Below are 23,434 nucleotides of genomic sequence, written 5' to 3'. Positions count from 1 at the left end.
TGTTAATTACACTAATGGTGGTCATAAGCTGAAGGGAAGGAGTTGGGTTACATTACACACACTGTCTGTACAGTCAGTCATGATGAAGGTTATATTCAGAGTGTTAATATTAAGACTTTTAACATGCATAATTTACAACTTCACTGTTTTGGTTCAATCTCACCCTCCCATAGCATGGTTTTCAGCCACAGCAGGCAGGTGTCACTGTACACTACCTGTTCAGCACCAAATAGCAGGCACACACTGTTAGTGACTAGCCAGTAGAGCTGCACTGAATGACATTCTTTCTAACATATGAAGCTTCTATTGAGTTTTGCAGTGTTAAAGCTTTGAAGTCCTGCGGTCTTATAGTATAGTGATTCAGTGGATATTTTTGTATTAAATCAACTTTCTTTCATGAATATTCCAATTAAAACAGGTGTGGGCATCTTTTGGTGTGCAGCAAGAGAGAGAGTATGTTTATGACCGCAGTGAAAATGTCATTTTCAAAAGGCTAAACGCCAACAAATATGGACTTGAGTAGAATTTTTGATTCTACAAAAATTCTGTTGTGAATTTTGGAGCCTTTGATCTTATTATATCTATCTTTTCTGAATACATTTTAACTTTTGGACTTTACAACGCTCTAGAGTTGTTAATAGATGTTCACATCACACGAGTCAGAAACAATCCTACGCAGCAACCCCTGATATCTAATTCTATAAATATATATAATCTATAAATTTGCATTTCTTATCATATACTTGAAGAATACATGATTTGTTGCATTGTATTAAAAAATATGAGATAAATGGATGGGCTGCATGGTGATATAGTGGTTAGCACTCTTGCCTCATAGCAAGAGGGTCGCCGGTTGGACACACTAGAGATTAGGTTACGTTTTTCCTCAAGATTAAGTTACTTTTTCCTCTATAAGGTTACTTTTTTCTCAAAATTAAGATATTTTTTCTCAAAATTAAGATATTTTTTCTCAAAATTAAGATACTTTTTCTTGAGATCAAGATACTTTTTCTTGAGATTAGGTGGCTTTTCCCTCAAGATTGCATGTTCTCCCCGTGTCAGCGTGGGTTCTCCCCAGCTTCTGGCTTCCTCCCACAGTCCAAAATTGGTGACTCTAAATTGCCCGTAGATGTGAATGAGGGAATGAGTGTCTGTCTCTGTGTGTTTGCCCTGCAGATCGGCTCCAGCCGCCCCAAAACGCGAGTGTGGATAAGCGCTTAAGGATAATGAATGAATGAGACTAATAAATAATACTTCACCAAAAAGCAATATTGTTGTATGCCCAACTCCTTCAGCTCTCTGTGCTACCCGAAAAAGTTGATGTGTTAAATAGAGTGCAAAAACATTTCAACAAAAAAGATAGATGAAGTATAAATATGAAAATATAAAACTATAAACATAGAATACTTACATTGCACAGAAGTGTAGCAGCAGAAAGTGTTTTGTACATAGACAATAAATAGACATAATAAAACAAGAGTTAACAGTGCAGTATAGTGCAAAGAAATGGATAAAATGGATTTTTTTGTTGTTAAGCAACCTCAGCTAGTATGGTGAATAAAGCATAATGTGCTGGAGAAGAGTTCTACCATTAGTGTTAATGTTATTCCTATGTTTTGAAATGCCACATCGCTACATTTGCATTTCCAATGGCAGTGTGGGTAGAGTGCGAACAATAGCTGAACAAATGTGTAATAAAGGCTTGATGAGGGGCATTTTATAATATCAGGCATGAATAACGATACAGACACAGCAATCAGCTTTAACCGGCCTGAACATCCCATTAGTAGGAAAATAATTGCATGTAACTGTGTGTGTCATTACAGAGTGAAGAACTTTGTGGCGATGAAAGTGGTGAAGAGCGCCCAGCATTACACAGAGACGGCCCTGGATGAGATCAAGCTGCTGCGATGTGTGAGAATCTGATTAGTTTGACATTTAAGTGTTTGGGAATCTCATTCTTTTCTTCTTCCTTTGTTCTGTCTTTTGTTTTGTCTTTCTCTCTTCCATGCCTCCTCACATCCCCTCTTCAGACCTTGCATCCCCCTCACTCGGTTTCTCTGTTAACAAGGCACACTAAAGATACACTGGTAACACCTGGCAAGGTACACTTGCATGGTGTGTGCAGAGGACAGTCATCTCACAATCAATTTTTCAGCATCTTTATCTCCCACGTCCCTCGTCTTCTTCATTTCCTGCTCTCTTTTCCTCTCTTTTTTTCTACCTTTATCATAAAATGATCAAATTCCCTCTTTCATCGTTCTTTTATCTTGCTTTCTTGTAGTTCCCTGTTTTCCTGCCCTTTTCCCTTCAATATTATTTTTTGGCAATTTTTTTTATCTTGCCTTTATCCTACTTCATCTTATCTTCTTTCGTCCAGCCATATTTGCTTCATCTCTTTGTCCTCCAGGTGAGAGAGAGCGACCCCGGCGACCCCAACAAGGACATGGTGGTTCAGCTGATAGATGACTTCAAGATCTCTGGAGTCAACGGCATACGTATCCCTATCAGAAGTGTGTGTGTGTGCGTGTGTGTGTGTGTGTGTGTGTGTGTGTGAGTGTGAGTGTGAGTGTGAGTGTGAGTGACAGAGATATGATAATGTGAGTCCTTGACTCTCCATCCCAGATGTGTGTATGGTGTTTGAGGTGCTAGGGCACCACCTGCTGAAGTGGATTATTAAATCCAACTACCAAGGCCTGCCGCTGCCATGTGTCAAGAGCATTATCAAACAGGTAAGGACACACACACGCGCACACACAAACCAAATCTATTTTTAGATCACAAAGTGGTCGAGTTGATCTTTTTCGTAGGACTTCTGTTGAAAAATATCCAAAAAAGCAAGCACGCTGTACCTTCATGGTTGGCAATATTCGTTGCTACGAGCAACGGTCCCTGTATAAACAAAGTGAGAGCTGTGTCCGTATACTCGGCACAACGTCAAAGCCGTTCCCGGTGGGTGTTGGCCTCCACCAGGGCTGTCCCTTGTCTCCGATTCTGTTCGCAGTTTTTATGGACAGGACCTCAAGGCGCAGCCAAGGGGAGGAAGGGTTTCGGTTTGGTGACCTCAGAACTGCATCTCTACTTTTTGCAGATGATGTGGTTCTGTTGGCATCATCAGACTGGGACCTCCAGCATGCACTGGGGCGGTTTGCTGAGTGTGAAGCAGTTGGGGTGAGAGTCAGCACCCCCAAGTCTGAGGCCATGGTCCTCTGCTGGATAACAGTGGGCTGCCGCCTCTGGTTGGGGATTGAGTTAGTGCCCCAAGAGAAGGAGTTCTCAGGGTCTTGAGGGTAGACCGGAGCATGAGATGGACAGACCGTTTGGTGCAGCGTCAGCAGTGGTGCAGGCATTGTACCTGACCATTGTGGTAAAGAAGGATTTACCGGTCCATCTACGTTCCAACCCTCACCTGTGTTCATGAGCTTTGGGTACTGACCGAAAGAATGAGATAGTGGATACAAGCGGCTGAAATGAGTTTCCTCCGTTGGGGGGCTGGGCTCAGGCTAGAGGTAGGGAGGGAGCTTAAACATCTGTAGGGAGCATGGCGTAAAGCCGCTGCTTCTTCTCGTTGAAAGGAGTCAGCAGAGATGGTTTGGGCATCTGGTAAGGATGTCTCCAGGCGCCTCCTGTTAGAGGTGTTCCGGGCACTTCCACCTGGTAAGAGGCCCCGGGGAAGACCAAGGACACGCTGTAGGGATTATATTTCTCGCCTGGCCTGAGAACACCTCGGGGTCCCCCAGGAGGAGCTGGACTCTGTGGCTGAGGAGAGGGACATCTGGAATACTTTGCTTAGCCTGCTGCCCCCGCGACCCAGCTCCGGATGTGAATGGTTGAAGGAAATGGATGGCTGGATGGAAACATGAATGTGTATTGTAATACTTTTATTCCTCTGAGAAAAAGTAACAGCTCCACAGGCTGTGGATGAAGAAATATAATATACCACTATAAAGGGCAAGAGACAGAAATTCACACCCAATACTTAGGCCTTATAATACAGTGCATGCTATTGTGCGCTTCACACTTCGATACCACTGCTTTCCTAAGACGCAGAGGCATTCAGGCGTTTTCCCCTCAGCCACCTGATGAGCATGTGAAGTTGTTGAGCCGTTTCAGCTGCTGCCAGCCCCCCCGCCTCTCTGAAGCCCAGCTGAAGATGAGTAGAAATTAAATGAGACCGTTCCCCGCTTCAATCTCAAAGCCTCTGGACAGAAACAAATGAGAGAAACAGTGAAACAAAAACATCAACAGCCTCTCCTCACTGCCCTCGGAGAATGACAAGCATTAGAAGAATGGCTAATTTGGCTCCGAGCAAAAGAGAAGGAATGAAAGAGAGAGAGATACAGAAGGAGAGCTGAACAGGGAGAGTGGCCTTGTCTGCACTTTTTTAGAGTGAATAAATGCCTAAACAATAAGTATGAGCATGATTTTCAGTAATAAAATCTCTATCTGTTTATCTGATTGTGTTTGTAGGTTCTGCAGGGTCTGGACTACCTCCACACTAAATGTAAAATCATCCACACGGACATCAAGCCGGAGAACATCCTGATGTGTGTAGATGATGCCTTTGTTAGGCGTATGGCCATGGAGGCCACTGAATGGCAGAAAGCTGGCGCTCCCCCACCGTCTGGATCAGCAGGTAGACAAACACACACTCACACTATAGAAAGGCAAAAAAGCAAAAGAATGAGCCGGATCGTAACTCATTTGAATACATCCTGGTACAAAGCACACATACATCACAAGAAAAAAAGTTATGACGTCACTTATATCACTTTTTGGTGTGATGTCTTTCTAATTACATATTTTCACAGTATGATACATATACTGTTTTAAAAAACAAACTCAAGGCATAAAATCATCTGTCCCTGGGGAAGAGACTTCGATTTTCTTTGTTGTTGTACTCTAAAGGAAATGATGCAAAATTTTGAGAAGTTAGCTCTCCTGTTGACGGTTACAAGGGTTACAGACAAGCTGATTCCCCTTGTTTCCAGTTTTTATGCTTAAGTAGTAGAAGAAATAGCTTTATATTTAGTGTACAGACTTGAGAAAGGTCAATGTTTTTACCTAACTCTCAGTAAGAAAGCCAATAAAAGTATTAAAAAAATATCAAACTATTAATAATTCCATTTCTTTATGATTTTTCCCCCCAAAAATTGCTACCAAATTAGCATTTATTTCACTTGGTTAGAAAGAAATGTGAGAGAAAACAAGTAAGAATTTGCAGTAGCTCCAACCACATGTGCATGCATCCGCATGTTTGTGAGGCTGTGTGTATGTGAATGCACAAACACATAACAATGGCAAATTTCAGCCTCCAGGACAAAAATATTGGAGAGTTTTGGTGGGGAAATTTTTGTGGATCAACCAACCGGTGGAGCGACCTGCTAAAAACTCAACCTTTTGGACTAGCATACTTGGCATAGCATACTCCTCGGCAGCAGCATAGCTCCACAGAAACCCAGCGTGCAGTGAAGTTTTTTCGATAAGTGTTTTATTTATTCATACAAATTTGTATTTTAGGTAAAAAAGGGAAGCTTACATTACATGTAATCTCATCATTCTTAATTGGTATTCATAGTAAATGCAAATTAATCTTCAGGATTTTTTTTTGGTTTGAAAAATGAAAATGAATGAAAAAATGTTTTATATTGAAGTGCTTAGTAATGATAAAAGGAAGAGCTGTTTGTACATTCCCATCACACAGACACATTTCTTCCTTTTTCATCTCCTGTCACCAAGCTCCTCCACTGAAAAAAATCAAGTTGTTAAAAAAACACTCTTGACAAACTCGACATGAACCCTGTCCTCCCGGTGAACCCCCCCACGAGCTGTCAAATGCTTGCATCAGCCAATGGAGTCTCTTTGAGCCTCAGGGTAACCAATTAAACTGCTTACATTTCTACACAATTAAAGTGAGGCACAAACCCATCAACTGTCAAAACAGGAGGGCTCGTGGTGGCAGAATTTGTCTGTGATTAAGGAGGCAAAATAAACAAAATGTATCTCTGTCATTAACATAAGTGCAGATGTGTTTTACAGCAAAATATTTCTTATTTCTGCTTGTTTCCTGCTTGTTTTGTTTTTTTCATAAAAGACTGAAGGTATGTCAACAACAAATGTTTGACTATTTATATTGGGATTTTTTTTTGTACTTGCTGCTAAACTGGAAACCCTCATTAAAAGACAATTTAAAAAAAAAAAATCCAGTCATAAAATGCATTTTTTGTGTACCATGTCATCTGTTGGGCATTTTAAGACATAATTTATAAATATATATATACAGTATATACAGTACAGGCCAAAAGTTTGGACACACACCTTCTCATTCAATGCGTTTTCTTTATTTTCATGACTATTTACATTGTAGATTCTCACTGAAGGCATCAAAACTATGAATGAACACATATGGAATTATGTACTTAACAAAAAAAGTGTGAAATAACTGAAAACATGTCTTGTATTTTAGATTCCTCAAAGTAACCACCCTTTGCTTACTAGAATATAAGACATGTTTTCATTTATTTCACACTTTTTTGTTAAGTACATAATTCCACATGTGTTCATTAATAGTTTTGATGAATCTACAATGTAAATAGTCATGAAAATAAAGGAAACGCATTGAATGTCCAAACTTTTGGCCTGTACTGTATAAAAGATTGATCATATTTAATATTTAGAAATGTGCTTGTACCTAATAATATTTTTTATTCAGATTAGGTGTGACTCGACTGTTGGTTGTTTGAGGTTTATTATGTGAATTTTGATTGGTGTGAGATGATTGAGGCGAGAGACTGTACTATATAGGAGCTGCATTCTCATCTGTTAATATTATGGATCTGGGACAAGCGAATAAGGCTGTGGGAGTGTGAAAGATCTTTTTCTTCAATTCTTTGCAATTCTCTCACTTCACCTACAGATTGTGTATGTATCAGGTCTGTAGAGGGAACTTGTACAAAACCTAACTATCTCTTTTCCAGGCCAGAGGAATAGTGAACGTGCTGTGAACTTGCGGTTGTTTGACGGATTGATGTTGGTGAAACTTTGAAGCCTCTGATTGTTGTTTTTGCTTTATGTCTGTCAGTTAGCACAGCCCCCCAGCTCAAACCGGTGAGTACAACAGATGTGAGTATGAAATCAGAGGAATGCACACACACACAAACATTAACCCACACACAAAGTCAAGACTAAGGTACATAAAGCATTTCACACAGTTTGGTGTGATTACTGTGATAGCTAGAGGCACATGGAGGGTAATGAGTGCAACGGAATATTTGTAGGCAATCCTCAAAATGACTTATTAACAGTTTCTGGTTTCGAAGATTCCACTACTCTTCATTAGCAAATATGTTTGTTGAATGAATCCCCAATAAAAAGGGTTAGAGTAATTTTCAGACTTAAAAATACTGTACAGCTCTATGACATGACAGTGCATTTTCCTTGAATTCAGTCAGGTTTAAAATTATTTGTTTTAGCTTAAAGCCCCTGAAAAGTTAATTTCAATATTTCCTTGTGACATTAAATCAGAATCAGGGGGATTTTTTGGCAGAAATAGAAACAGAAATCCTAATTATGTTTTCATTACTGTATAATCTTCTGATATTAAAAATCATTGTGCTTTCATTATCTTAGAATTAGCCCTTCATTTTTACAAAGGGAGTGGGTCTTTTTGGGTTGCGTTTTTACTTTACCTGAAGGCCACTGTAGATTTCCAACATGCTTGAAAAAGGAGAGCTGAGCAGAGGAGTATTTAGTCTGTTAGTCAAGATCTCAACATTTTGGGATACATTATTGGACAGTACTGATGTGCTCTATAAAAATCTACTAAATAGTATTAGCAGAATACATTGGGAATACAATGTTAGTGGATATTACTTACAAATCATCACCCACAATTCAAATAAATATCAAAACTTTTTATTCCTTGAATACCTTGTATATTCCTGCCTCCCCCATAACTCTCCCTCTCCAATCCTGCTTTTTGTCCCAGGTGGGGAAGATCTCCAAGAACAAGAAGAAGAAGCTGAAGAAGAAACAGAAGCGGCAGGCAGAGCTGCTGGAGAGGCGGATGCTGGAGATCGAAGCCCTGGAGAGAGAGGCCGAGAAGAAGGAGGAAAGAGCCAAAGACGGGGTGGAGAAAGGGGAGCACGAGCAGAACCCTTCACCCCGGAAGCCACACTTGGGCCCAAGCATGGCTCTGGGAGAGAGCGACGAGGATGACGATGACGAGGAGGATGGAGAGGATGAGGAGGAGGAGGGAGGAGAGAGGGAGAGGGAGAGGCCCGTCAGGTTGACGAATCATACATGTGAGTCCTGTCAAGTTTTTCCCAGGTTGAGTGCTGTGGTTCTGACAGGGGAAAGAGCACTTTATTAAAGTCTGATAACAGAGATAATAAGTACTAGAGGCCGACAGATATATGGGTTGACAGATATTTTCAGCCAGTATTTGCCTATCAAAGGCTTATCAGTACCGGTGTACACCACAAAAGCTGTCAAAAGTTTTAGAACACACCAACTTTTCCAGAATTTAATTGAAAATTATGCAGTTTAATGTCTCAGTGTACTCTGAAATTAATGCACATTTGCAACATTTAGAATTCTTTATTGAGCATGATAGTGTTTTGAAAGTTAAATAAAGATTCAAAATCACATTTTATGTTGAACTAAAGGACTAAAAAAAGACACAAAATGACCAAATAAAGACACAAAATGACAAAAAAAGACACAAAATGACCAAAATAGACACAAAATGACTTACAAAGACATGAAAAGAATTAAAAGATGGACAAAATAGCCCAAGACTCCATGGAGTTAAGTTGTTGATCCATTTCTTGTTCCCTGAAAAAGGCCTACTTGTATAATCCTGAAATGTACATTATCTTTCAGTTTTGGTTAAGCTTACCTTTTTTTATTTACCTCTGGCCGTTCACCACTTACCTTTGTACCCTTTCAAGCTGTTCATTTGACTTGAACTGCTTGAATTTCAATAAAAAACTGGGAAAATTGGGGTGTTCTAAAACTTTTGACCGGTAGTGTATATGCTGTCCGATATGTAACTTTTTTTACACGATATATAATGCAGAAAATGTCGCTTGGTGTGATTCTGAAATGGCTTTAGCTATTTCTTTTTCATACATTTTTTAAAGTCAGTAATTGACTAAAATTGGACAGTAATTATGTTTATTTAGCTATTTATTTTATATTCATACTTATTTTTCCTTTTCTCTGTTATAATTTTAGAATTGGCTGACAATGTAATACATAGTTTTTTATAATGTATACTAATGTATAACAGTGTTAAATATGATTTAATACATTTTTATGTTTGAGAAAGTAGCTCTCTGGGCACATTTGGGTACACAAAAAATTACTATACAGGCCACCATATCAGTTCTTGATAGATTTTCCCCTTTAAAATCAGTATCAGCCTAAAAAAATCACATATCTATATATGATGCTGAAAATTTTTTACAGCTTTACAGAAGATAATCAAAATATATTTTCATGGCTGTATCCGCTTCAAAAAGCTCACATTGGTTGAATCCTGTCTTTGATTCTTTGAGGTTACTTGTAGGAATCTCTGCATTGTACTTTGAATTAATTTAATTCAATTATTTAATTAATTAATCAGTCAATTTATTAATATTAATTAATCATCAATTTAATTAATTTGCAACCAGTTTGTTATTTTTAGTTTACTTAACATACTTGACATTTCAGCATTTATCATTAATTTAAACAGCGTGGTGTCCAATTCTCTCTTTTTTATTATTTAATTGAAATGCACTGTGAAGGAGAAGTGAGCAATATATTTAGTTTAGCTTGCTTTTTTATTTTTTCTGTATTCAGGTTGTCAACAGCTTTAAAGGTGATTTTTTTTTTCTAAAGCAAAGATCTGCAGCATGAGTGAGTATGTGAGTGTGTGAGTGTGTGAGTATGCAGGTTTGTGCAGTCTGTCTGTGAATGAATAGGAGGTGGATTGGCTCCAACCACTTGGCCCACGCTAGTCCCACTGTGTATGGGAGGCTCGGCTGATTCACAAAAAAAAAAAAAAAAAAAATCAGTCTTTCTCCGTCTCCCTCCTCCACCTCCTGTTTCTTTCATTCTCCTTTCCTCTCTTTTACCTCCTTCGCTCCAATCTCTTTTCATGCTTTTTTACTCACTGCCTACACTGTCTTTGATTGCGTTTATATTTCCTTCCCACCCACTCCCTCTATTAACCGTCTCTCCTCTGCTCTTTCCTTGGTAGGCGCGGCGCCTCCCCAGGACCAGACCGACGCAGCCCACATCAATGATGATGACCCCGATGAGGAGGTGGAAGACGACGATGGGCCTACGCCTACTGCAGAAACACCTGGCCCGATTACCCCCGCCACAGAAGAAGGTGATGGAGATCCCACACAAGCAGAGGTGGAGGACGAGGACGAAGCGGAGGAGGGGGAGGAGGAGGAGGAGGAGGAGGGGGAGGGATTAAAAGGGGCAGAGGATGATAATGAGGAAGAGGAGGCTAAGGAGAAGGTAGACGAGGAAGATGAGGAGGAGGAGGAGGAGGATGAGGAGGAAGAAGATGATGATGAAGAAGAGGAAGAGGAGGAGGAGGAGGAGAAAGAGACTGAAAAAGAGGAGAATGACAAAGAGGAACCAAAGTGTGAGATCAAAACAGAGGCAGTGGTAGAAGAGGATTCAAAGGAGCAGGAGGGTGAGGATGAGGAGGAGGACGACGATGAGGACGACGACGACGACGAGGAGTACGACGATGACGACACAACAGCAGAGGTCTTGACGGAGTCCACCTCCCCCATCAAACCCCACAACAACAAAACCAATTCGGCCAAAACCAACGGTCACGTTTTGTTGGGGTCTGAGGGACTGAAACCCAACCTGGGCAATCCTCCGCCTCCCTCGCCCACCCCCGAGCCTCTGCTCTGCCCCCTGGTGGAGTCAGAGCTCAGCTACACGGACAGGGACAACTCTCTCAGCTCCGGTTATGAGATGTATAACGGTGACCTGGGCGAGCCGGTGTTGACCAACGGCGGCAGCGACCGCCATCGTACCACCATTCCTCACTTCCCTGAATTGCCCCTGGATCCTCTGCCAGGGAACCCCGTTTGCGTTGGAACGGCCGACATTGGAGCAGGCCCGTCCCCCAACAGCCCCACCGCTGACCGCAGTCGCACTGTGTCGTCCTCGAGCACGGGAGACACACCCAAAGGTACGACGTGGTTACTGTACACTGCACACACAAAATGATGGTTTTCACAATGAATTACTGATTTACAATGAAGAAATCTATAATAGAGTCCCAGGGTGTTATGTGAGGGACAGTGGTGGTTCTACACAGGGGCCTCCAGGGGCCACTGCCCCTGTGAAGAAGCCCTTGGCCCCTGCTGTTTTGTCCAAACAATTTCTCATTGTACACAAAAGGAACCCATAATGTGTACATTGTACACATTGTATAATAGTTTAATTGTGCAATAAAAGCTGAATATAAAGATCATTCTCACTGTACTGCACTTTCAAAATAAAAAAAAAGTAATTGTGCACAAAAATGAGAAATGTCATTGTCGCACAAAAATAACTGTTAATGTTGGTAAGTCTCAGTGTTTCAATCAATGCAGTTCTTCCAAATATGAGACTTTTAGCTACAATAAAGGTTTTGAATACTTAAATATAATTTTTGACGATTTTTAATGTGTCCCTCTGATTAAACACTGGCCCCTCCTTGGCCCCCACAGTAAAATTGGTCTAGAACGGCCACTGGTGAGGGATAATATCTGACTAGCTGTATGCTTGAAATAGCTGATGTCCATCCATTGAAAATTCAGTTTCAGAGTTCAAATTCAAAATTCAGAGTGGGTGACATCACAGGCAGGGTGGGATTAAGCTGATAAACTCACCCCTCTTCATACTTAATTTTTACAGCATAAGGTAGAAACATCTGTCTCTTTCAAACAATGTTCCTATCTAAGCAAACAGACTCACACATTTTACACTATAAGCCTTAACATGACAGGACAGAGTCCATCTGCCCCACTGACTCCAATATTGCATGTGCAAAAACAAAAAAACAAAAATTCTTTATCTTGCTCTATTTACAACATTTTTGACACAACAAAGACATATTTTACATTGACGTGTTCAACAGAGTCGACTCTCTTTTATAATGAAAAAATCTTGGCAATAGGACAAAACAGAGTTTGAGTGAAATGAGTGAATAAATATATACCCAGATTTTTGTTGTTTTTTGTGAAATAATTTGAAACAAATTCAACAGATTTTTCTGTTCAGTTATTTTATTTATTTTAAACACCCTTTATCTATATACATTTTTTAAAATATTTGATTAGCATTTTCACACTTACAACTTTAATAAATCTTACATTTTATTTTATAATCTCACTTAAATGCACTAGAATTATTTTTTTTGTTTGATTTTTTCATAATCCATGATGAAAAAATATTGGATAGAGTGGATACCGCCTGTCACTTCTTTTTATTTGTATTAATCAGCTTGCATCCATATTAGGTCAACAAAAATATTTAATTATGATGCTTGATTTATGCTTCCTTCTTGCCAAAGAAAAGAAAATTGTAGTCTACATGTAAATGAGAATTCTTAGGTAAGATAATGGATCGGCAGAAAATGAATAACCATCACTGCATTCAGATTTTCGGTCTCATATGTTAAAGTTCCCTGGGAAGATAATCCAGTTGCTCGTTATTATGTTTTAGTGTCCACATATCGCCTCTGGGTATTATTAATGACTCACCACCACCATTACTCATCCACCCACAGCGTTCATTCTATTACCATTAACTTAGACTCTAACTTTCTAGCTCTAGGGTCACTTCTAGGATCATATCTCTGGAGCTTAATTAGGATTTAAAACAAAAATGTTCGCAGGAAATGCAAACACCATGTAAAGCCAGGGAAACAACACTAAATAGATAATTAGGACGAAGATTGGATTCCTTGTTGAAAAAGAGTCTCTGGTCTATAATAATTGTCTATTAGTACATTAGAATGTATAAACTCTTCTTATTTCTACCTATTTGTGTGTATAAACCATGTTATTTCCTCTATCCTCTCCCAGTCAGGGCCAGAGCTGCAGATCTCCTGATCAACCCACTAGACCCGCGCAACGCTGAATCTATTCGAGTCAAAATCGCTGATCTAGGAAATGCCTGCTGGGTGGTAAGACACAGTTATTACTTTAATTGAAGCATATTTTTGAAACACAAAGTTGAAGCCTTTTTACATTCTATTGAAGCAGCAGCACAGGGGGTAGACATGGTCTTTTTTATTATTAATCACTGACATTCAAACTCACCGGATTTCATAGTTTGTAACAGCAGGTTTACATACATATTTTTATTTGGATTTGTCAGAAGATCTAGCTGGACTTTTTTTCTCCCGACTAAAGCAAGTGCAATCCTCGAATCACTGCTCCCTTTAATTTTATATTATGGACATTTATAATATTTTATCAACCAACTTAAAATGTTCTTCACGGAAAATTCCCAGAAGGAGGACATGAGGGATATATATGTCAAAATAAGCAGTAATATCTTAATAATGTAATGTGATCACATTCATGTGTGTCACGATACCATGGTGACAAATAAAAAGTAATTAAAAAAACATCAATATGAATAGACATACAAGTATAATTCAATACCTCTCATCATCGTGGTTAGTGGTTGGTTAGGTGAAGGGTTGTAGTGAGCTGCACAGAAGTCTGGATGGGTTGAAGTTTTTTTTGTAGTTAAGTTTGTAGTGCTGCCACAGTATTCTGAATTACATTTTGGTCAGATGCTGATATAGATTTTAGAGAGGGAAGATTCATTGATAACCAATATGGTGGCTGATATCATCATTTTTTGTGCTGGAATGAAAATAGACCTTTTTTATGTGGACTTTTAACCACTTTTTACCCAGAGAGCTACTTTCTCAAACAAAAAACTTTTTAAAAATAATATTTAATATTGCTATACATTATTATACATTATATAAACAGTGTATTACGTTATAAGCCAATTCTATAAATAATGGCTGAGAGAATAAGAATAAAGATTAAATAGGAATAAAATAAATAGCCAAATAAACATCACTACTGTTCAGTCAATTTCTGACTGTTGCAATTGCAATCCTCGAATCACTGCTCTATTTAATTTTATATTATGGACATTAATAATATTTTATCGTCCAACTTAAAATGTTCTTCATGCAAATTCCCAGAAGGAGGACATGATGGATACATATGTCAAAATAAGCAGTAATATCTTAATAATGTAATGTGATCACATTCATGTGTGTCACGATACCATGGTGACAAATAAAAAGTAATAAAAAAAAACATCAATATGAATAGACAAAGTATAATTCAATACCTCTCTCCTCTCCTCTCCTCTCCTCTCCTCTCCTCTCCTCTCCTCTCCTCTTCTCTTCTCTTCTCTTCTCTTCTCTTCTCTTCTCTTCTCTTCTCTTCTCTTCTCTTCTCTTCTCTTCTCTTCTCTTCTCTTCTCTTCTCTTCTCTTCTCTTCTCTTCTCTTCTCTTCTCTCCTCTCCTCTCCTCTCCTCTCCTCTCCTCTCCTCTCCTCTCCTCTCCTCTCCTCTCCTCTCCTCTCCTCTCCTCTCCTCTCCTCTCCTCTCCTCTCCTCTCCTCTCCTCTCCTCTCCTCTCCTCTCCTCTCCTCTCCTCTCCTCTCTCTAAAGCACAAGCACTTTACAGAGGACATCCAGACAAGACAGTACCGTTCCATTGAGGTCCTGATAGGAGCCGGTTACAGCACTCCTGCAGACATCTGGAGCACTGCCTGCATGGTGAGGAGGACACATGCATTCTATATATAGCACATCACATACATATAGTTCCTTTTAAATTATCCACAGTTGGTATAGACTTGACTACAGTACTCTGTTTGGTCTCTTATAGGCTTTTGAGCTGGCTACTGGAGATTACTTGTTTGAGCCTCACTCTGGAGAGGACTACTCCCGTGATGAGGGTGAGTATTTAAATCTTTATGACGTACATACTCAAATTTAATTTCCAAAAATAGAAACATAGAAGACTTCTCATTGATGTTGACTTAAAGATGAAAAAAAAAGCTACTAATGAGGGAAAATGTTGAATCTATCACAGTAATACAAAAGCAAAGTGTCTTAAATGTCTTATGAACTGCTCTAATTAGACATTGGAATCAATTGAATGTATTTCATATAAGAATGTGTGTCTGTGCGCTTTTCTTTTAGCTCAGTTTGCTTTCCAGATTTTCTCCATTGTTCAGATGCATCGTTGTTAACTGTGCTCTAACATGCATTATTCAGTCACAGCTTCAAGTGATCTCAATTAATTTTTGCTGATCAAGTTTGAAAAAACACTTAACACAAGTCCACACGCACGGTGTGTTTTTTTTGTTGCAACATTTTTTTAGACCCCACTATTTCTTTCTTTTTTATTGTGCAGTTTACAGTTTTCAGCATGCATTTGCTGTTTTGTAAGCATGTTATTTATATAAGGTAAAGCTATAATGTCTAACAGTGCATCTGAACAATAGACATAAACTGTGATAAATATGAACCAGTTATATTGTAGATTTTAGGGCTGTACCGAATAGCTTCATCCATAACGTTGACATTCAAATTCTAAATCAATATTCGAATGCTGTGCAGTTTTTTGTTTTGCATATTCATTCATTTTTATTCGGTTTAAACTCCATATTTCTTAACAGTTGCAGATAACAGTTATGGTATACTAATATCATTAATGATATATGATTTTTTATAATTAGATACCAGTAGGGACTGCATAGGATTTGGATTGAACATAAGTAGATGTTATAATTTCCAAAATTCACAGCATGATTCTATCTAATGAAAAAAAAATAAAGTTTTCCGCTTCGATACACATTTTTTTTTTGCATTTAGCCTTTCAAAAACAACATTTTCAAAGCTGGTTGCTCTCTTACTTGCTGACACAAAGTAAGACAAACACCTGTATTACCAGGGCAACGGTCTAACAGCACCAATAACAAAAAATATATTTTGGCTGTAACATTATAATAGTAAATTACTTAATTAATTCCAAAAAATATCACATCATGTGTCTGCATTCGCTTGGCGCTCTATCAAGACATCATCACTTTCATACCTTTGAGGATTTTTTTTTTTTTTTTTCAGGGTGATGTCAACATGAAATATGACAAGAGAGCCTAATTTGAAAACATCAGTAGAAGCTTTCGATGTAAAAATAAAAGACATTTGGTACAGCCCTAGTAAATTGACAAAAATGGTTAAAGTGAGCTTAGTTTAAACTATAGCGACCCCTCTCCCCAAATCCCCCTATCCACTGTCAACTGTAAATCCTGTCCCTTTATTCTGCTGCTATGCCTCCACTCATCTTCACCCTGCTCTGAACCTGAATGGTTTAAATATTATAGATGCACAAAGGGCTCACACAGCTCCTGTCATCATGCTCAGTGTATAAACTTCTGCAGCATAACAGATCAGTTTCCAGGAAACTGTATAATGGTGACAGTATCTGAAGCATGACAGCAACATTAGCCATGTTACTGTATCCTGTGAGCATATATGTGCATCTATATCCTGGTCACATGTCGCTCTATTAGGCAGAACAGTTCCTATATTTGCACCCTCATCCTCCTCACCTCTATCTCTCCATCTTCTTTGATCTTAAAAGTCAATTGTGTTATTTCTCTCATTGCATGTGACACACAGTTAACCTCATTTTGCATGTTTTGCACAGGCAGTAAGCCAGTTTCAGCTTTATCGTGACATCCTGATTTAGGCCTTTTGATCACCCGCCATTGAAGCCAAATTAAAAATCTAGCTTTTGGTTGTAGTTCATTGACTCGTGAATCTGAATGCATGTCACTTTTATTCCAAGACTGATCATTTCATTTCACCACTTCTGCTGTGGAGGCACAGCTCACTAACACAGGTTTTTCTCCTTTACTGTCTGTGACTGTCTCTTTTTTCCTTCCTTTCCCCTCTCTTTTTATTCCTCCCTGACCCGTCTGTGATCTTCTCTACCTGTCACTTCATATCCCTGTTTTTGCTTTCCTACACACAATCTACCCTCTTGACAATTTCCTTCCATTTCACTCTCTCCTTCTCTTTCGTTTAAGTTTCCCCTTCCTTGTCGTTGCCATTTCTCTCTTTTGCATTTCTCCTTTTTCCTTCCTCCTCTTCTCCCTCCCTCCCTCCCTACTCCCTCTCTCCTCCATAGACCATATAGCCCACATCATAGAGCTGCTGGGCTGTATTCCGAGGCACTTTGCGCTCTCCGGAAAATATTCCCGGGAGTTCTTCAACCGAAGAGGTAGCGATGACTAGAGAGCTGGTGGGACTGGGACACAGATGTCTAAAATGGACAGAAATGGACACCATACAAACTTTATGTTGCTGTAGATTTAGGTAACAATCTGATGTATTGATTGAAATTGTGACTAAAAAACTGTGAAAAATCTAATTAAGTCCTCACCACTTCAAGGTGTTAAAGTAGCCGCGTGTCCACGCAGTACCTGAAGGCAGCAGTGTGTGTCAGTCCCGTACAGCCAGTCGTGTTGATGTGTGTGCATGCTGTAATGCTGAACCGTGCCTGTTCCCTCTGTGATGTATGTGGTGGTGGGCAGACCACATCGCTCTGATCATGGAGCTCCTTGGGAAGGTCCCACGCAAAGTGGTCGCTGGCGGGAAGTACAGCCGAGAGTTTTTCTCCAAGAAAGGTAAACAACATCGTGGTTAGTGGTTGGTTAGGTGAAGGGTTGTAGTGAGCTGCACAGAAGTCTGGATGGGTTGAAGTTTTTTTTGTAGTAAAGTTTGTAGTGCTGCCACAGTATTCTAAATTACATTTTGGTCAGATGCTGATATAGATTTTAGACAGGGAAGATTCATTGATAACCAATATGGTGGCTGATATCATCATTTTTTGTGCTGGAATGAAAATAGACCTTTTTTTATGTGGACTTTGAACCACTTTTTACCCAGAGAGCTACTTTCTCAAACATAAAACTTTTTAAAAATAATATTTAATATTGCTATAGATTATTATACATTATATAAACAGTTTATTACATTGAAAGCCAATTCTATAAATGATGACTGAGAAAATAAAAATAAAGATTAAATAAGAATAAAATAAATAGCCAAATAAACATCACTACTGTTAAGCCAATTTCTGACTGTTTAAATTAGAAATAATAGCCTACACCATTTCCAAATCACGCCAAGCAACATTTTCTGCTTTATATATTGTGTAAAATAAGTTTTCATAACAGCACATAACAGACAGCATATACACTGATACTGATTGAACTTTGGCCAACATAGGCCAATAATATCTGTCAACCGATATATCTGTCGGGCTCTAGTTCAGATAGTTTCAGGTAGGTTGTCAAGAGCTGGGTGATAATTAATTAATAGTGCCCTGGAAATACCAGCAATATTAACAATAAAAATGACAGTAAGGTCACACTCTCAGAACAGTAAGGCTTTACTTTACTGCATCTAAGGTCTCGAGTGCTCATCTCTGAGCCTGGTAAGTGTATGGATCTGTGTTTGGTACAGCTGATAACCTCTGCACTCTCTCACATATTCTCTTTTTTCTTTCTCTCGATCTCCTTCTCTTTCTGCTCATATATTCTTCATAATGTGTCATGAGACCTGAATATTCTGCCTTTGATGTTGTCTCTATCTGAGGTCTGAGCCTGCACTCGATGTCTCAATGTTCTCCCTTTTATCCCTTGGCGCTCTGTTAATCTGGTCTGACTTTCTCGCTCTATCTCTCTGGGCCTCTCACCGTCTGGTTTCGGCCGTGAGGTGCAATCGAGCGGCTTCGTTAACTTGTTTCCTTCACTCACACTGCTTTTTAGTAGACACATCGATTGGAGGCAAAACAATTGAAACACACATACTTTTATAAGGATAAAGACTTTGAGATTGTAACTATATATACATAATGTGCTGTGCCTTGATCAATACAATATAAAGGAAATCTTTATGGTTTCTTTTCCTCCATCTTGTGCTCTCCAATCAGTGTGCATGAAGGAAACAAGTTAAGCAAACAAGAGATTACCATGGCAGCCGTGGTTTGAACTGGACCTTTGGTCTTGATCGCCTCCCTCATTAATCATCCTCTCATACTTTTTTTTTCACCTCTGTCAGTCTTGTGCTCCCAGCCAATCATTTTCCTCCTGTCTTTAAATAATGAACACCTTCCTCCCCTCGTCTTTTTCCATTACACAGCCACTTCTCGGTCTCTCTCTATCCACCTCTCGCCCTCTGTTCTTGCGGTTTGCAGCCAAGAACTCTACAGGTTTTTCACTCCCATCATTACAGCACCTCACTGAGTAACGCACGTTCAAACAGAGAGGCTGAACTAATCAGTGGAATCAGCTGCTGTAGTGTTTGGCTGAATCCTGCAGAATCATGGCCTGCTGTGGCATCGGATTAAAGAGTCAGTTCACCCAAAAAAAAAAAAAATCTCCTTACTTCTTGTGGGATCTGGTCATGCATGTAGTTTTGTTTGTGTGTGTAAAACTTTGAAAGATTACATATGAAAATTCAACAGCAACATTCAAATAAAAAGAGAAATATGGTCCTGGTTAGAAGGGTTACTCTCCTGACACCAACAGTATAGATATCACCAATTCAAAGTCTTCAGTAAGATTAATACAGAAAAAAAGATCTGTATTATGTAAGATCATGTTCTGTCTGCTGTTGCAGTATGCATGTGCACAGTGATCATGTTGTTAGTTCAGAGAAATCTCACAATAAACTCTTTCTGTTTGCTATTAAAATATTTAAACACGCATCAGATTAATTGATTAACGTTAAGGTTACTTTATCACCCTCTTTGGGGGAAAATTGTCTGAGGAAGGGAGATTGACAGAGAGAAGGAAAAAGAAATGTCTGGTGTTTATATATGATGATGAAAATATATTATTAATGATGCATTGACGCATTGATGCATCTGACAATACATTAGCTGCTTTTATTGATAGAAAGTGTTGGTGTCTGCATCTGTAATTCGTATTGGATTGAAACAGAATTTTATGGTTTTTCGCACACCTACTTTCTACAAAATAAAATAGCCCCTATGAACTCTGCTGACTGCTAACAGGGGTGACATTGTTTCAGGAAAAAGATGTTGCTGTTGAATTTCTTCAGTGCTGTGAACAGCATAGATTTTAATCTGTTCATCTTAACTAGATTGGCGTGGAGGCAGAACTCTCAGTTCAGCTTTACATTTAGCAGACGCTTTTGTCCAAAGCGACTTACAGAAAAAGGGAAACAATCAAGGTATAACTTTTACTACCTGCATGGCTAGATGTCATTTGAGTTAAATGATAATATATTCTATATTTTTCTTATTTCAACAAATCCAATGAAAAAAAAACCAAACCAACCATGTGCTTGTCTGTCTCTAAATACTTTCTGACGTACCTACCCTGTCTATGGCACTCAGCCCTAAGTCCATTCCTCCAGATGGTGTAAATCTTTAAGAATGGCAAACAAATATAGCTTTTTTTCCCCATGGAAAGGTTCATTCCTTTTCTGAAACAGTTGGGCACTGTGGATTTAGCACAAATGACTCAAACTTCAGAGTAACCGGAATATTTTTATCAATGTGTTTTCACACATTTGGTGGACTCTTGCACATTTACAGTAGCAGATGGTGTATATGGAATTCAGTGATAATAAGCCACAGTGCCCATGTTCGTGATAATTAAGAAACATGTGAGCCAGAGCAGCTTATTGATGTGTTTTTTAATCATTTTTGGACAACAATGAAGGCTTTGGCTACACAGAAAAAATACTTTCAGGAACCATTCCTCATTTAATTGTTTTTTTTTCATAGGACTATTGAAAACAATTTAAAAAAAAACTGTTTTGTCAGTTTTACAGTGTAATTTGGGTGAACTAACCTTCTAAACTTGGCCACTCTCTCTTCTTCCAACATCCTCTGGCTGTCATTGACTCTGCTCCCTATCGCCCCCTGCAGGTGAGCTGCGGCACATCACCAAGCTGAAGCCGTGGTCCCTGTTTGACGTGCTGGTGGAGAAGTACGGCTGGGCACACGAAGACGCGGGCCACTTCACCCACTTCCTTCTGCCAATGCTGGAGATGGTGCCTGAGAAGAGGGCCTCGGCCGGTGAATGCCTCAACCACCCCTGGCTCAACTCGTAGCCACAATCTCTGATCAGAAGCCCTCCTCCCCTTGTCCCCCAACAGTTAGCCCCAAACATCATCCCCCGGGTGGCAGCCTGTGGAACAACATGGAGAGAAGCTGGCGACAAACAGCTGGAGTAGATGATTAAGACTTATTCTTTCTTGCCCTATCCCACACATGCATTTCGTGCTTGTCCGAGTAGGCTTAAGTCCCACACGAGCCCCTCATCTTTTCCCATAAGGAATGTAAAGACAAGCTTGTGGAGACCACGTGACATAGTAGCTGTGTCTTCCAAAACATCTCCCAAAAAGACTTCAAACAAGGATGAAGTGTGAGAGATGAGCTTTTTTCTTCTTTTCTGCTGACAAGATGTCAGCCAGTCCCTTCCATCTAATCTCCTCCGAATTTTACCTTGTTTGGATCCAGTCATGGACCACTGACAGCCGCGGATCTTTTCAGTGACGTGAAAGAAAAGTCAACAAAAAGCTCCTTCTGCCATGACCTTTACATAGCCAGGGCCTCAAAGACAGACGAGTTTGTGTGTTTTTGAGGGAGATAATGAGCCTGCGCTCAAGATCTGCTCCTCTCTTTCCAGCCCAGTTGCCTCTTCTTTCCTCCCTCACCCTGCTATGGAAGAAAGCACCCTCATTGGACTAAAAGTTTACACCCTGATTTCTTCCACAAGTCCAATCCCAAAACCCCCCCTCGTACCTGTTTGGTTCCCTGTTTACTCCCCTCCTTAACGAGCTGCATGCTCCTGCCAGGGGCCACCTCAGAGAACCGGAGGGCAGCCAGTCCTCCAGGGGGCACCACACTGACAGTTGCCACTCTGACTAAGACAGAAAACGGACGGGATGAGCAAAAAAATACAATCAATCCAACACGGAGGAGGACTGCTTGGTCTTTAAAGACTATTTTTAAAATGCATGGAGAGACTGATGGATCAGCATGAACGGATATGACAAAACGGGACGACGGATGCGTTATTTTATTTGTGCATTTCGCTGGTTTCTTTCCTGTTTCATCACCTCTCTTGGACATTCTGTTAGAAATAATTATATTAGGATATTTTGGTGCCCCCTTTGAGGAAGCTAACTATGTTACATCCCCCTCTTCTTCAGATTTTGACATTCCTAAATCTTGGTCCTCCACCATCATTCCTGACTTTTATTCCCAAGAACAATTCTGTTGAGTCCTGTTGTGGCACGTTTACCTGATCTGATTGGTACTATTCCCCTTTTTCCCCTATAGAGGAACCCCTTTGATCCCTGAGCTACTCCAGAAAGGGGATGGTCACATGGAGGTTGCACTTGTCTTTGTAGATGTCCTTCAGGGATTTGAAACCTTTGTACATAGAACTGAGATCTTGCAACGCAGATAAGCGACCGTGGACAAAGTTTCAACACACAAGCATCATTCCAAAAAACAGGCTGTTGTTGGCATATCTCGACTTCCTCTGATACAGTGGGGAGGGCGGCCGCCATTGCTCTGGCCCTGGAGGAATGTTCAGACTGAACTGTGCCACCTGGTGGCTGAATGAGAGTACTGCATTGCCACACACTGCTGCTGCTCTCAGTGCCAACGCTCCAAGACGTTCCACTATATCTCTCCACTTAATCTCTATTTCTCTGTCACACACAAACACACACACAGACACAAAAACATCATCACAATTAGTCCAGTTGCCTATTTTTCGCAATAAATGAAAAAAGATGAGTATAAGTAAATGGTGAGATATTTTTAAAAACTATTTAATTCATTAAAAAAAAAGAGGAAAAAAAGAAAACAACTTTTCTCTGGTTGTTGTGACCGTGACAGAATCTCGTCTTATACTGAGGTGATTGTGTTTGTCTTTTAGAGATGTTTTTATTTCTTTTTGTCATCATTATTATTATTATTATTAATTATTATTATTATTATTATTATTATTGAAAGATTTTTTTACACAGTTGTCACCTCTCCCCTCCCTCCATACTTGAACAGTGCTGCTCTGTCTGGGCTCTTGATGGTGATAAAAAGAAAAAAAAATCAACAGTTTTGCAATAAAAGGTATGTGATGAGTTTTTTTTGTTTGTTTTTTTGCACCAAAACCTCCTGATCTCACTCTTTCAGCCATGCTGACTGTTCTTCCTGATGACATTGACAGAATCGCGTCTCTTGTCTGTGTTTTTCATTGACAGATTTAATAAAATTGTAAATTAATGGATGGCCCTTGATGTAGTGCATTTTCTGCTTTTGAAGCTG

The 23,434-nt window shown here is 39.5% G+C and overlaps 1 protein-coding gene across 1 annotated transcript in view; it reads left to right on the top strand.

The window, feature by feature from the left end:
- The window catches only part of LOC131973895 (SRSF protein kinase 2-like), an 80,009-nt gene extending 56,613 nt beyond the window's left edge, over nucleotides 1-23,396 (top strand). The window contains exons 5-16 of the mRNA XM_059336021.1: nucleotides 1,827-1,914; nucleotides 2,411-2,498; nucleotides 2,626-2,732; nucleotides 4,471-4,636; nucleotides 7,082-7,122; nucleotides 7,988-8,303; nucleotides 10,247-11,209; nucleotides 13,092-13,192; nucleotides 14,713-14,820; nucleotides 14,933-15,002; nucleotides 17,652-17,744; nucleotides 21,023-23,396. Coding sequence (XP_059192004.1) covers nucleotides 1,827-1,914; nucleotides 2,411-2,498; nucleotides 2,626-2,732; nucleotides 4,471-4,636; nucleotides 7,082-7,122; nucleotides 7,988-8,303; nucleotides 10,247-11,209; nucleotides 13,092-13,192; nucleotides 14,713-14,820; nucleotides 14,933-15,002; nucleotides 17,652-17,744; nucleotides 21,023-21,207 — 2,326 coding nt within the window. The 3' untranslated portion in view covers nucleotides 21,208-23,396. The remainder of the gene's footprint in view (nucleotides 1-1,826; nucleotides 1,915-2,410; nucleotides 2,499-2,625; nucleotides 2,733-4,470; nucleotides 4,637-7,081; nucleotides 7,123-7,987; nucleotides 8,304-10,246; nucleotides 11,210-13,091; nucleotides 13,193-14,712; nucleotides 14,821-14,932; nucleotides 15,003-17,651; nucleotides 17,745-21,022) is intronic.
- Nucleotides 23,397-23,434: the final 38 nt, after the last annotated feature.

The sequence above is a fragment of the Centropristis striata genome, chromosome 6 (genome assembly GCF_030273125.1).
Source record: "Centropristis striata isolate RG_2023a ecotype Rhode Island chromosome 6, C.striata_1.0, whole genome shotgun sequence".
In the NCBI taxonomy this organism is placed as follows: domain Eukaryota; kingdom Metazoa; phylum Chordata; class Actinopteri; order Perciformes; family Serranidae; genus Centropristis; species Centropristis striata.
Note: the sequence above shows the minus strand (reverse complement) of the source record. Positions and strands in the feature narration are given on the sequence as shown.